The 15,238-nt window shown below is 55.2% G+C and overlaps 1 protein-coding gene across 1 annotated transcript in view; it reads right to left on the bottom strand.

Moving 5' to 3' along the window:
- LOC102373761 (unconventional myosin-X-like) overlaps window positions 1-15,238 on the bottom strand; it is a 178,577-nt gene that overhangs the window by 162,847 nt on the left and 492 nt on the right. The window contains exon 2 of the mRNA XM_025191530.1: window positions 14,297-14,399. Within this exon, the coding sequence (XP_025047315.1) occupies window positions 14,297-14,399 (103 nt within the window). The remainder of the gene's footprint in view (window positions 1-14,296; window positions 14,400-15,238) is intronic.

Here is a 15,238-nt window from a genome sequence, read left to right as displayed (position 1 = left end):
GGCGGAGCAGGAGGGGAGGAGACCGAGGTTTGCTAATCAATCACTCTGCAAACGAGGCCGCTCTGCTGGGCCTTGCTCCCTCTCCCTCTCCCCCTGCCCCTGCCAGCCCCTCGTCCGGGCCGCCCCGGGCCCCTGGCAGCAGCACTGCCGCCGCGGCCACCCTGCGCCGCCGGGCTCCAGGCTCCACCTTGCAGAAAGGCACCTGAAAAGCACCTGAGCATCGTGGATGCTGAACCAGCATCTCCAGCACCCCTGAGAGAAGCAGAAGCACAGCGCGCGAGCGCAGTCACCCCCTGGCAGTCCTGTCCCCGAGGGGCCATGTCCCAGGGCAGGGACATACATCATCTGTCACGCGTCTGTGAGCGGCAGGCGGCAGCGCGTCCCGGGGCGGCAGGAGCAAGGACAACACCGACCTCGTTTTGCCTTCCTTGACATGGCATCTCCTTCCGTCTCTCCTTGGCCCAAGCCAGGCCCCTGCGTGTACACAGCAGATGTGGGAAGAACCTTCCAGTAACTGAGTGTCTGTCTGCTTTGGAGGCCTTTGGCCTCTTCTTTTGGCTGCTGACATCCTCAGGGATTGGGCAGAGCCCCACCTGCAGAGGTACCCTGTGGAGATCCCGGCTTTTCCCCAGCTGAATCTTCCAAGCTCTTCCTTGAGACTTTGCACCGAATGCGTCAGGGCCTGCAGGCAGCTGCGTGGGGAGATGTCCAACAGCACAGGCTCTTCAATGCAATGGAGGAGGAAGGAGACCTAGTAGCTAGGAGCTGAGGGGCAACACATTCAAATTAAAAATAGCCTACCAGTTTGCTAAGGCAAGAACACTTCACCATTTCAGCAGCCGATGAACCATTACTTGGAGTCCTTTGGGGAGATGGCGGTGGCTCAGGCAGAAGTTATGGCCTGCCTTTTTTTTGCAGAAGGGCCCAGGTTCACTAAGGCGGGTGGGCTCCCAGCTCTTCTCCAGCGGCCAAGGCATCCATTTTGCACACTGATAGTTCACAAAAGCCTGGCCTTTACCCCAGCCATTAGTGCAGAGCTGGATGCTCTGCAGCATCCAGCCAGCGTCCTGTGGGGACGCAGAGGCCGTCATAGATTCATAGATTGTCAGGGGCTGGAAGCGACCTTGTAGATCATCAGGTCCAGCCTCCTGTACCAAGCAGGAAAATAACTGTGGTCAGGTGACCCCAGCGAGGTGACTGTCCAGTGTCCTCTCGGAGATTTCCATGTCGGTGACTGCACCACCTCTGCAGGGAGTGTATTCCAGTCTGGACACCCTGACTGTGAAGGAGTTTTTTCTGGAATTGAGCCTGAAGTGGCCTTCCAGGACTTTGTGGCATTACTCCTGGTCTTCCCCAAGGATGCCCTGGTGAACAGTTGTTCGCTGAGCCCTTGATGTATTCCCCTGATGTAGCGGTAAGCCACTACCAAGTCCCCTCTCAGCCTTCTCTTCTGTAGGCTGAAGAGACCCAAGTCCCTCAGCCTCTCCTCGAATGGCTGCCTTTCAAGCCCCTGATCATACGGGTGGCTCTTCTCTGGACCCGCTCAAGTTTCTCCACGTCCTTGTTGAAGTGTGGCACCCAGAACTGGACGCACTACTCCAGCTGTGGTCTCATCTGTGAGGAGTACAGTGGGAGTATCACTTTGTTTTGCATGAGATGCAACCATTGATGCATGCCAGCATGCTGTGGCCAGCAAGGCAAACGACATCACATTGCCAGCTCATGTTCATGCGATGGTCGATCGCTACCCCTCGGTCTCTTTCGGCCGTGGTACAAGTCAAATTGGTGCCACCGAGCCTGTAGGTATGGTGGGGATTGTTTGCCCCCAGACGGAGCACCGTACGTTTCTGAGTGTTGAACTTCATCTGGTTCCGGTCCGCCCAGCTCTCCAGCCTGTCCAGGTCCGCCTGTATCTGCAACCTAGGGTCGTGGCAAGGGTGTGTAGAACCAAACGGTAACTGCCTGCCCTGAGCCCTGGAGTGCAAGACGTGGGCATGGAGGGATGTGTGCTCAGCATGCAGGTGACCCCAAGCTGCATGATAAATGCAATCTGCCAGGCGCGTGCTGCTACCACCCCAGGCTACACACCATGCCAACACACTGGAGGCTAGTAAGCCAGCCCCCATGTCTGCAAGGAGTGACTGGGATCTTCCCAGCTCCAGGCTGGAATCCACCCGCAGCCAGCAGGGAGAGGCAGCGTGAGTCAGTTTCCTGCTGCGCAGCTTTCTCACGCTGGAAATGTCTGTGCAAAACTGACGGGTGAGCCACCGGCGGGGCACGAGCTCTGCCTGGAGAGGAGACAATCCCAGTTTCCTCCACCACGAGTCTGGCACATGGCCCAGAAGGACGCAGGCCAGTGAGCACTCCCATGGGGCAGGGCAGCGTCTGCCAGGCAGGATCTCCTGCAGTCTAGGAGGAGGCTCCACATCCCGTCCTGCCCTCCTGCCTCACCTGCTCCTGGGAGGGCATCTGGGCAGGCTGCGGGCCAGGACTGAAGGGCATGGACAGAGCAGCACAGGGAGCTCATGCAACCCCCTTGCACCCACATGCCAGGTTCCAAGCCATGCTGGGAAGTGCTGCTATTTATAAAGTTTGCCACGTTTTGCACCAGTAGCAATAACAATCGATCCATGGTGCCGGGAGCAGCAGAGATGTGGGAAGCCTCCTCCAGGCAGGAGCCTGCGGTCTGCATGAAAGGAGAAGCCTGCAGTCCCTGGTCACTGACCTGATCAGCACTTCAAAGGGCAGAGAGGGCTCCTATTTCCTGCCTCTCAGAAGTTAAATTGCCCTCTAATCCTGGGATGATCTCACTGGGGTGAGGCTCTGGTGGGGGAGGAAAGATGCATTACAGAGCCTGGGGCACTGGGAGACATTAAAGACAGGAGAGGAGGAGATTAGTGCTTCTGCATCACATCTCTGCTTCTGCAGCATGGATCTGGCCAGGCCTCATTGCCTGCTCACTGGGTGAGATCCCTGCCTGGAGTCAGCTCTCAGTCTGCACAGACAGCAGCCAGGGGTACCTCTCTGAAAGACAAGGAGAATTCCTGGGAAGGGGTTGTAACCCATGCAGCAGGTCCACTGGCAGGGATGTCCCTTCTGCCCAGGTGCAGAGCCACACAGCGCACACAGGCACAGCTCAGCATCCAGCCCCTGGTAGAATTGCTGCTCCCAGAGACAGGCCCGGCCCTGGACACACAGCAAATTACACATGCCCCCACAGACAGCAAGGCAGAGGACGTGTACACGAACAGAGACCACCTCTCAGTCACACAAGCTCTGCACCAGGTGATTTCAGCCACATCTTCACCTGCATCACAGGGACACAGGATGGATTGTCCTGACTTCAGGCACAAAGTCCAGCTGCAGAAGTCACCCTGTCTTATCCATGGAGGATGCACCTGCCCTGCCCTCCTTTGCTGCGATCCAGTCCAGCTCAGTGCTTGGGTCATACGGACCATTCCAGACTCAGTGCCTCTCTTTCCATTCTCCCAAGATGAAAGGCCAAGCACTGTGCTCCTTGACTCCCTCCCTCCATGACACAGGAGTGCTCGTCTCTCATCCCCAGCAGGCAGTCCTGTCTCACTGGCTCATTTCTCATGCCAGGGTCCACTGGCCAGAACTCTGGGTCTCACCAGCCCCACATTCCTACCCCTGTCTTCTAGGATGTTGCAGATGGTGCCAAATATGTTTAATGAACAAGTTAATATACTGAGCAGTCAACAGATGCTGCCACCAAGTCTACTGGGGCTTTCCATCACACCCAATTTTCCCTGTACTTTCTAGAGACTAGGTGGCAGTGCTAGGTTGAAGTTGCATAGAAAGCAGGGTAGATTTGCACCTTGTAGACCAGGGGTGGGCAAAATGTGGCCTGTGGGCCAGATGTAGCCCGCCAGGCCATTCTATCTGGCCCATAGGGCCCCTAAAAAATTTAGAAAATTAATATTTATCTGCTCCTGGCTTCCTGTCATGCAGCCCTTGATGGCTTGCCAAAACTCAGCAAGCAGCCCTCCATCTGAAATAACTGCCTGCCCCTGTTATAGACTAACCAAAGTGTGTGTGTGTGTGTGTGTGTGTGTGTGTGTGAGAGAAACTTTCATGTGCTGAAGCTCACTTCATCAGATGCTGTGAAAGGACCAGTGACCTCTGCCTTAAATGCCGGTCATTTTCCCCTTTCCCAGTCAGGGACTCAGGCCCTCTCTGCCCCTCCCTGGCTCCTCACCGCTTCCTCTGCCCCTGCCTGCACCAGCCCCACATCCAACAAGTGGCTCCCCTTTCTCTGCAACAGTCACGACTGTGATCAATGCGGCGCTGGAGCTGCTGCCACTCAAGCACATGGGCTGCTCCAAGGAGGAATGCGCTTGGTTGGAGGAATGAGCAGTGACTCCTCAGGGACAGGATCATGTTCACAGCAGATGTGTTCTCGCTCCAGAGGAATGAGATGAGGGCAGCTCAGAGAGACTTTCACAGGGTAATGGCACACGCTGCAGCACCTGCTCCCAGGGACAGCGAGGGAGCAGGGCCCTGCCTCACAGAGCATGCCACTGCCCAGGCCAAAAGAAGGCTGCCAGGGGATTGCCCTGACACTGACTGTGCCCAGCACCTGCACATCTCCCACAGATTATGGGCACTGGCCAGGCCATGTCCTTATTGAACAGAGCTAAGCTGGAGTAAGCCCCCTTCACACCAGGGCAGCACAACCCAACAAGGGGACTGCATTTGCAGTCTCTTCAGCAAGCTGATGTGACTATACTGGAAAAAGCATTCTTCCTCCACTCACACCCTAAATACGTTGTCTGCCTGCAGCTTCCCCCCAGTCCCACATCAGAGGGACTGGATGCCAGCACTGTTTCTGCTTTCCTGGCCAGACCCAAGCACAGCCCTAGAGAAAGGACACGCAGAACGTGCAGTGGCGTGTTGCTGTTTCTACTCTCACACCTCACAGCCGGGGCTGGAAATGCTCCTGTGTCCTGCCTCCGCATCTCCACAGGATTCCTCTCCAGGGGAAACTGCAACCATTTGTCTCTCTTGCTGGGGTTAACATTGATCACAGCCTCCCTCTGACCACATCTTAGCCTGCCTGGAAGCTCCTCACAGGCTTCTCCCTCTCCTTGGCAGGGCTCTAAGCCCATTCTCCAGGGCTGTGTATCTTGGCCTCATCTTGTACACTGCCCCCATCACCAGGGGTCCTAGCACCTACTTCCAGTTTTCAAACTTGCCTTGTAGTTGTGGTTTCCTGCCACAATTTCCTCCCAGCCTCCACATGTGGTGTATGGGGTTGCTTGCAGCCAGAACACACTGACATGCTGATTTCATAACTGGCCATTCAGAGCATGGTCCCCTCTGTGGGCTCGAGGTTCCTGGAATAAGAGCGCTGAGCTGTGCAAGGCTGTGGCTACCCTAATTACAGGACCAATGTCCGAGATAAAGTGAACCAGGAAGCCCCTCCATTTGCTTTCCTGCCCTGCCTTCTCCCCCATTCCCCCACCCCACCAAAAACTACCCTTGCTATTCATGGTGTAACAGCTCTTAGCTGGTTGCACAGGCAATTAGATCTACCCCTCTGGGTTTTGTCCACTGGTTGCATCGTTGCAGTGTCTGATCCCAAGGGAACATGCCAGTCAGCTGCTGAGTAGAGCAGTTTTTAGAGCCAGGCTGATTCTACCTGCAAGAAGCAGCTCTCTGCAAACAGAGGTCATAGGCTCCAAAGGCTGGAAGGAGCCTCAAGGGCCACTGAGTGCAACCCATTCATGGGAACAATCACATACAAACACTTGTCCAGCATCCCCTCCAAAACCTGCAATGAAGGAGGTTCCATCACTTCCCCAGGTAGCTTGCTCCATTGCATTGCTATCCCTACAGGCACAAAGGTGTTCCTGAGACTTAATCTGAATCTGCCTGCCAAAGTGTAAACCCACTGCTTTGTGTCCTGCACTCTGTGGCAAGGAGTTGTTCTCCCTCTTTATGGCAGTCTTTCAAATATTTGAAAGCAGTTATCAGATCTTCTTGTAATCTTTTTTTTCCAAACTAAACATTGTCTTAACCTTTCCTCATACAGCTGCATTCCAACCCGTGTCATCTTTGTCACACGCTTCTGGATTATCTCGTTTTTCTACATCCTTTGAAAAATGTGGTACCTGGACTACATACAGTTCTCTGGCTCAATCCTCAGCAGCCCCTAGCAAGGCAGGACCATTGCCTCACACACAGTGCATCTCTTAGTGCCACCCAAAACTGAATGGGAGGGGGGGTGTTGATGACAGTTTCATATTGCTGGCTCATGTTGAATGTGTGATCTACCATAATCCCCAGGTCCTTCTCAGCAGTGCTGTGGCCTAGCTCATCATCCCTTCTGCTTCATGCATATATTTGAGTTTTCTTCTCTAGGTGTGGCACCTTGCATTTGTCTCTGTTGGCTTTCATTTTGTTTTCTACTCCCCAGTTGTCTAATTCAGGGTGGCCAACCTGTGGCATGGGCACAAGTGGCATGAGCAGGCTCTGTGTGCAGCATATGGTAGATTAGGCAGGGGGAAAGGCAGCACAGTGGCAGAAAGGGTAGGGAGCAGAAAGCAGAGCAACAGATCAGGCAGGGAGCACAAAGCAGGAAGCAGAAAGCAAAGCAGCAGATTGGGTAAAGGAAAGGAAACTGGAGTGGCACTCAGAGGGTGCAAGGCTAATTTGTTGGGTTTTTGGTTGTAGCTGTGTTGGTCTAAGAACATAGGCGGGCAAGGTTCTTTGAGTGATATCTTTTATTAGACCAACTGAGTAGTTGAAAAAAATTTTTGCCAAGCTTTTGGGCACAGTGAAGAAGGGTGACTGTGCCCGAAAGCTTGCCTAAATCTTTTTTTCCAACTGCTCAGTTAGTCTAATAAAATATATTACTCAAAGAACTCAAAGATGTCACTCAAACAGCCTTGTCGGGCTAATTTCTCACGCACCTGCCAAGAAGGCTAGATCCCACTGGCATAATTTATCCTTCTGAATTCTAATCCTGTCCACCAGAGAGGTTACAACTGCTTCCAGTTTTGTCATCCACAAGTGTAACCAGTAATCCCTCTACCCCGGCATTCAAGTAATTAACAGAACTGTTGAAGAGCACTGGGTGAGACCAGACCCCAGTAGACCCACTTGAAATCTCCTGCCGTTCAGACATCAGTCCATTTACAGTTCTCTCTGTTGCAGTTATTCAGTCAACGATGTAGCCATCTGACAGTAATTCTATCTAGTCCATGTTCCTCCAGTTTACTCGTGAGAATGTAATGTGGCACTGTAGCAAAAGCTTTACTAAAGTTCAGGTGTATTATTTCTACTGCATTCCCCTCATCCACACAACTAGTGACTCTGCCAAAGAGTTGGTTTGGCATTATCTGTTCTTTAAAAACCCATGTTAGCTGCCAGTGATCGCCACTTCCTTCTCCAGGTGTTTAACATGGGCCATTTTACTTTTCTCTAGTAACTGCCCCATGTATTGATGTTGTGTGAACCTTCCATACCTTTAATTCTGCAGATCCTCTTTTTTCCCCTTTGCAAAGACTGGTGCTGTGTTAGCCCTTCTGTGTCCTCTAGAACCTCATCTGTCATCTATGACTTTGCAAATGCCAGTGCCTCCAATGTTTCTTCATGACATTTCTCCAGCACTCTGGGATTAATTTTGTCAGATCCTGATGACTAAAATTCATTCAAGTTTGCCAGAAGGTCTCTAATATAGTCTATTTACCATAATCGGCAGACCTTCCTCTTCATTTATATTACTTCCATTAGTTGGCTGATTACTTCTTTGTACTGAAGTAGAGTAACTGAAGTAAAGTAATCCCAGAGCAGTTCTGCCTTCTTTGTGCCTTTGCTAATATGATGTTGCAGGGTGTCAAATCATCACCACGGGGAATGGTCAGACAGTGATAGGGTGCTGATGGCCAGGGCATACTCTGTATGTTTCCTCTTCCTGAGGACTACGGAAAAGGAGCTGCGGCTTCCAGTAATGTTTCCACATAGTAGCATAACAGCAGGGCGACCAGGACAGCAACACTAGGCCCTGCCTTTGGGGTGGGGGGGCATGTGCAAAAAATAGCTACTGCCACCGCAGGCAGCTGGCTGTGCTGCCGGTTCCAGCAGCACGCCAGGGAGGGCTGCCCCATGAGCCACGCTGCTCAGGGCACGGAGCTGAGAGCTGCCCTGCTACTCGGTTTCCACACTTCAAGCAAAATCCCCTTCTCAGTGCCACAGGCCGTTCCCCAGCGAGGCATCCTTTGTAAGCGCCTCACTCCCCCCCAGAACATTAGCAACCAGGCTGATCCCCCTGACTCCTGCCTCCAAGGTGCGATCGTGGGTTCCCATTACACCCACCCACTGGCTGCTCCAGCCACACACGTGCTAACCTGGAAAGCTCTACTAAAAGGCCCAGGACCCGTTTCTTCTTCTTTTGTGCCTGCTCTTGGCACCCACACCTGTATCCTCTTTTCCCACACAGCATCACTGCAACAGTCTCTCCCTTCCAGTGCGAGATACCTCCAGTCCCCATTGGTACTTCCAGCCAGCCTCTTCCAGGACGGCTGCCAAGAGCAGCTGGACATGTCTGCTGCATTTGGCTGGAGTTCCCTGGGGGAAGAGAAGGGGTCGTAGTTCCTGCCTTAGGAGTTCTGCTCCCTGCCTCCTCCCAGCCTTTCGCAAATCCCATCCTGACCGTGCTCTTTGGTATGCACCAGAGGGGCCCAAATATTCCCACTCTCATTCTGGATCTGCTCCTGCCTCCAATGAAGTTAGAGATCAGTGGATTTTGAGAGCAGAACGGAACACTGCAGTCACCCAAAACTGGGTGCCTGCAGCACAGGCTGCGGGGATAGCGACTGGTGCCTCCTGAGCCGGGGGGGGGAGCAGCCTGAGCGCTTGTCCCCCCCAGCATCCAGGCAGTGACAGGGGGCTCCCGCTGTGGCCGATCACACTGACCTGGAAGTGCCAGGGGCGCTTCTCCTGGCGCCCTCACTCCCCGGCTGGCGAGCTCAAGAGGGGCACCAGCCCTCCCACCTGCCCCCCCTGCCCGTTGCCTAAGCGGGGAACACTGGCTGTCAGGGGGTGCACCAGCGCTCTCAGGGGGTGCATGTGCACCCCCTACACATCACCACTGGGGATAGCTGAATTTCTCCCACAGCAGGAGAAGGAGTTATTTGATTCTTAGGTGCAAGTGATGCTGTCAAGTCCGGTAACATGGTCAAGATGGAGCCTTTCAGTAGAGATGTGCTCAGAGGGATGGGGAATTCATGGCATCTCCTGGAGCTGCTCCATTGCCACTGTCCAATTATCCTTGCTGCTCTTGTACTCGTGCACCAGTTTCAATTTTCCTTGGGCTCCAATGAAGGCAGGATCAGACCCTGCCCACCTCCCCACAAACCCAGAGCCCCAGGGGAAGGAAGCCATGTACAGACATGCTAAGCCCCAGCTTAGGGCACCGCTGTGTGCAGGAACTGAACCACTGCACACTGAACCCCTGACTGCACAGCCCTTACCAGCAAGGACACAAGCAGCTCCTGCCTGATGCCCAAAGCCAACTCGCTGCTGCTCCCTGGAGGAGAAGGGCACAAATAACAGGAATCTGAAAGCGTGGTGGGTCTGAATATGCTGCTCATGGGTCCCCTTCCCGCCACAGCCTTCATAAGCATCAGTGAATTCACTCTACACAGCTACATGGAGGCTTATGTTTAGCTACCTGCTCCACTGTGCAGCTGCCTGTCTACACAAGGGCTCCTTGCCTGAGATTACTTATTAGCATCTGATGAGATAAGCTGCTGCTTACAAAAGCTTCTGTATCTCTCATTTAGTTAGTTTATAACGTACAACTCTACCCTGCCTTTTGCCTGAGGTCACTAGCCATTGCTACCAGCTGTCCGACCCCAGTGGTGGGAGTGCTAGAGCAGTGGGCTCTAGGAAGCTCACAGCACTAAGCACCACATGGTTTAACGCAGCTCAGAGCAATGCCCGTGACTGGTACTGGAACCAGCAGCAGCCACCTCGAGCTCCCACAAGGGGTCTGGGAGAGGTGGAGCAATGGGCAGACCCCTGGAGAGGGGGAGTTTGGGTAGACCAGGCCACAGAGAAAGGGCATGGCCTAGGTTCCCCCAGGACAGACCTTGAACCAAGGAGGTACTTCCAGAGAAGAGCCACTTGTATGATTAGAGGCCTAAACAGCAAGCCATACGAGGAAAGGCTGACAGATATGGGACTGTTCAGCCTAGAAAAGAGAAGACTTTGGGGGGGCATTGGCAATGTGTACAGCACCCCCTGAGCATGGCAGTGCACCCCCTGTGAAAAGGCGGCGCTGACACTGCCAGCAGCACCTGAGGGCAATCGTCGCTTGCCCCCCCATCGCCACCGACGCTACCAGTGGTGTCTGCGGGTGGTCGCCATCCTCCGGTCAGCATTAACCACCTCCCCCCCTGCCGCTGACACCGCTGAGGCCGCCTGCGGCAGCTCCCTGCTTGCCGCTGCCATGTTCCCACCGCCAACAGCACTGCCGTCACCTGCAGGAGCTCGCCCTGCCCCCCCAGCCTCCAGGGGCGCACAGCATTCATGTTGGAGGGGTTTGGTGGCAGCTTACAAATATATCAGGGGAGAGCATCAGGGGCCAGGCAAACAACTGTTCACCAAAGCGCTCCAGGGAAAAATCAAGAGCAACGGTCATAAACTCCTAGAAGAAGGTTTCAGACTGGATATAAGGAAAAACTTCTTCATGGTTTGTGTAAGCAGATTCTGGAATAGACTCTCAGCAGGGTAGTGCAGGCACCTACCCTGGACGGGATGTACACCTTGCTGGGGTTATTTGACCCCAGCCGTCTTTCCTGCCCAGAGCAGGGGGCCTGGACCCGATGAGCTCACAAGATCCCTTCCCTTCCATCCCTAAACTTCTGTGAATCTGTGACTCCCAACTGACTGACTGACGGGAACCTCAGCTGTCAATAGCATGCTAGAGCAGCCCCTCCAGAGCTCACACCTAGTTCAACCCCTGCTGAAGGCAGAAGCAGCCCCATTCAAACCATCCCAGACATGTCCTTGCCTAAACTATTCCTACACAACAGCCCTGGGCACTACTACAGGGCTCATAGATTCATAGATGTTAGGGTCGGAAGGGACCTCAATAGATCATCGAGTCCGACCCCCTGCATAGGCAGGAAAGAGGGCTGGGTCTAGATGTGGACAGCCTCTGGCCCTGTCCCAGGGGAAGCTGAGGAATGAGGATGGCCAGTGCCTTGACACTGCAAGTGGTGTGAAAATGCATTCAAAGATCCAAGGGTGTAGGTTGTAGCCGTGTTGGTCTCAGGACATAAGCAGACAAGGTTCTTTGGGTGAATATGATATCTTTTATTAGACCAACTTAAAAGATATCATATTCACCCAAAGAACCTTGCCTTCAAAGATCCAAGGAAGAGGGTCGTGCCCCCTGCTACAGAGGAAGGCAACCCACTCCCATTTCCTTGCACACAGAGTCCATCCCTAATTGACTGCAAGGTAAGATTCCTTCCTGACCCCAGTGCAGCGATCAGGGTGACCCTGAGCAGAGGGACAAGACCCTCTAACCCCTGGCTCTGTCTGAGCCCTAGCTCAGTGCTCCACTTTCAGACACTCACAACCTTGGCCCTATCCCAGCAGAGGAAGCAGCTTTGGCCAGGGGCACCACTTGGACCAGGTTTCCAGCTCCCAGCTCACTGGCACAGAAGGGTCATTTTACTCTCAATCCTCAAAACAGCTCAGGATTCATTCAAGCTTCTTATGCAGCTACTCCAGGGGCCGGCCTTGGGCAAATGGGATGGAAAATGCTGCAGGCTTGTTGGGGGAGCAATGTTTAAGCCGGCTGCAGGCTGGGCCTCAGCTTTGATGAGTGCCACCATCTGGTGGGTCTGTTACCATCAAAGCAATTATCATTAATCCTGTAAGCAATCCAAGAAACCTGCAAAGCGCTGGACTGGGAACCCAATTTCACAGCCTTCCTTGGGGAGGTGGAGACCAGAAGCACCCAGCCAGTGCTCCTGCCCCATCTCTGTAGCGCTCAGCATGGGACAGGCCTGGCAGTGATGAACTTCAGAGCTGCTGCTCACCCAGGTGCATGAGTGCATGTGTGCGTGGCAGCTTGTGTATGAACTTGCTGTTACCATGGAGAGGGAGGTTTGTGCTCTGCCGGCAGAGTACGTGACCTGCTCCTCCACAGCACCAGGCAAAGGGCTCAGTGCAGGGCACCTGCTCCAGCACCCCCTCCTCTCTGCAGGCAACCCCTTCTCCTGGAGCAGGTAAGTCCCCACACTTGCAGGGAAGGGAGGGAGCCAGACAGGGCGGGACCCAGACAGGGCATGCAAAGCAATTAGACTGGTGAGCTGATGCAGTCACCAGCCTGTCCACCCTGCTTGTCTCTGGGGCATCTTGGCATCAGCGGCACCATCAGAGGCAGGCAGGAGTAGCCCCTGCTACAGACCAGTGCTCAAGAGGTGTTTTGGTATTGGTCTCAGCTCCCCCCACTTGAAAGGGAGAGACACTCCCACCTGCCCAAGACGTGCAGGCTCTTATCACACCCCACAAGGGCTTGGGAGAGCCAACCTCCTTGCTCCCTAGGTCTGCACTTGGCTGTCCCCAGAGTCCCCTGTGGACCATGTTGGGGAGCCCAGACCTACCTCTCCTCACCAGCACCTTCACCTCCAGGCTCTGTTAAATGAGGGTAGGTGCATGTTTGGGCCAGGACGGCTGACCCTGTAGGCACCTCTTGTTGCACAGCTAGATCCAGCTCCTTCCAGCACGCCCTGCTTGGGCTCAGCCATCTCTGCACCCTGAGAACTGGACTTTGGACTGTTTAACTCAGTCTATGTCCTGTCCTGGCACCCAGGACCCTGGTAGCAAGGTGCTGCCATACAGCCAGTACTGAGCCCCTTCCCACCCCAAATTCTACCTCCAGCTCCCTTTGCCTGTGTGTTCACTGCCACTTGTGACCGCTCCCAGTTTAGTGGCACCTGGGAGCCTGTAGGAAGCACAGCCTGCTCCCCTCTCCCAGCTCAGTGGAGAGGATGAACAGCCACACCAGACCCAACAGCACTGTGCACTGTTCCCTCGGGACCCCCCCTCCCACACTCCCTGCACAGCCACCTGAGACCCTTTGTGGAGCCAGGGCTTTCTGTCTGGCAGGATTTCCCCTGGCTCCAGAGCCGTGCTCAAGCAACTAAGCCTCCAGTTAGAACAGGAGAACCGCTAGTCTTTACCTTCCCAAAGACAGCTCTGAGGTGTGACCTGAGTCTCACCGCTGTAGTCTGCAGCCAGATCCAGGAACACAATGGTGGGAGAAGTGACCTGTCCTCTTCCCCTCGGTAATCGGCTAGCTGGAGCGAAGGGCTGTCATTGTGTCAGAGTCGACAACCAGTGCATGCCAGGAGAAATATCCAGTCGATGTAGTTATCCCCCTGTCTCAAGCTGCCTCCTGTGCCTCAAGACCCCGCTGCCCCTTAAGGAGCTGCTAAAGCCCCCAGCTTACCCCACTGTTTGTGCAGCACGGTTCTGCACTCTCAGGACAGATCCCTGCAGCCCTCTAAAAGCTGACCATTTAGTGGCAGCAACAAATTAATTTGAGTTTAAAGATCAAAAGAAACCGGTCCTTACTGAGGCTCTGCTTTGTATAATTCCACCGACCCCTTGCATCTTTATCCAAGAGTAGCGCTGAATTTCAGGGATGCTGTAAGAAGTCCCTTGGGACGAGCTTACTCCAGCCTGGCTTGGTCCACAGCCCTAGGAAACCAGCTCTCCCTCACTCATAGGACTGAGCCCCCAGGTCCTATGTACACAGTGCCCAGCACATTTCAACAAACCTCCCAGCAGTCCCCACCGAAAGCAAGCTCCAGCTTGCCCGCAACAAAACCATCTGAGAAGAGGAGCTGTGTGTAGCTCACTCCCTTGATAGCAGCAGCTTGTACACACTCCCAAAAGGTCTGGGCAATGACCACAGGGAAACACGGAGCCAGCACGCAGCCCGCGAAACAGTACAGGGACACAGGGACAAGGAAGCCCAAGGCAGGCAAAGCAAAAGAATGCAGGACATTTTGGCTTGGAAATGCTGTACCTCTACCCAGTCTCATGCTTTGTGGGACTGAAAGGCTCAGCGGGGAGCTAGCAATGCTACCTCTTATTTTTAACGATGGGAGAGGAAAAGTATGAGCGAGGGAACTCCTGGAAAGATGTAGCGGGTGTCAGCTGCAGGCCAGGCTCCCCACCAGCACGGGATCACCCCAGCCGAAGCCTGCCCTGCCCTGCCCGGCCGGGGCACGGCCTGGAGACTCACCGCTCTGGAGCATCGCCTCCCGGAGAAGCCTGGACGAGGCAGTGCCCCTGCCTCAATGTCTCCTCGAGGCTTCTGCAGGCTCAGTCTCGGCTTGGGCCTCCAGCTACGTCACAGCCAGGGTCTTAAGTCACAGCTGCGTCCCTAAAAGCAAGGAGGTGTTTTTGGCTCTGCTGGGCTCACGCCGCTCCTCGAGGGGGAAGAGGGGCTTGGATCCCACATCACTTGCTGCGAGGTGTTGCCCCGTCCACCTGCCAGCACCCCTCAGCAGGGCGGGAGCTGCAGCGAGCCTGCCTCAGTTTCCTCTTCTTGCCACCACGTGCTGATCCCCGCCCAGCGGGCTGCGTCAGGGCCAGCAAGCAGGGTCTCCAGCCGTCCCTCCCCTCTCGGGGCAGCACCCAGCAGCGTCTCTCCCTGGATGTTTCATAGCCTTCGGCCAAGGTCAGCAGGGACCCCAGCCCCGGCAGTGTCTAGCCCAGGAGCGCCTCTAAACAGCTGACCCGGGCTTTGTCCACCGGCCGGCTACTGCTCCCAGCTACCACCCTCCCCAGGTCTTGGGGAGTGTCTGGCCCCGGCCGCTCGGCCTGGGCAGTCCCTGCCTGTAGCTGCAGAAGGCCCCGCTCACCAGCCCGTCCTCCAGAGCCCTTTCCTGCGACGACAGTCGCCCCAGCCAGCCGCAGCCCCTGCGCCGGGCTCTGCGGGCACGGCCAGGACTGCGTCCCCTCGCAGGCCTGCCTGTCGGCCCGTCCATCCTCCTCCTCCCCGCCGGCCAGGCCCTCTGCCCTCTCCGCCCCAGTCCGGTCCCCACGCCCGGGCCTGGCGGGGCTCAAACAGCCATCGACCTGCCCCCGCCTGCTGCAGCGCTGGTCGCAGGGGCCCGCTCTAGTCAGGACGGCCCCAGGCCGGGCCGGGCCAGGCCGGGCCCTCGGGAGCGCTCCTCGGCAT

The sequence above is a fragment of the Alligator sinensis genome, unplaced genomic scaffold (genome assembly GCF_000455745.1).
Source record: "Alligator sinensis unplaced genomic scaffold, ASM45574v1 scaffold673_1, whole genome shotgun sequence".
In the NCBI taxonomy this organism is placed as follows: Eukaryota; Metazoa; Chordata; order Crocodylia; family Alligatoridae; genus Alligator; species Alligator sinensis.
This window is presented reverse-complemented; position numbering and strand designations above follow the sequence as displayed.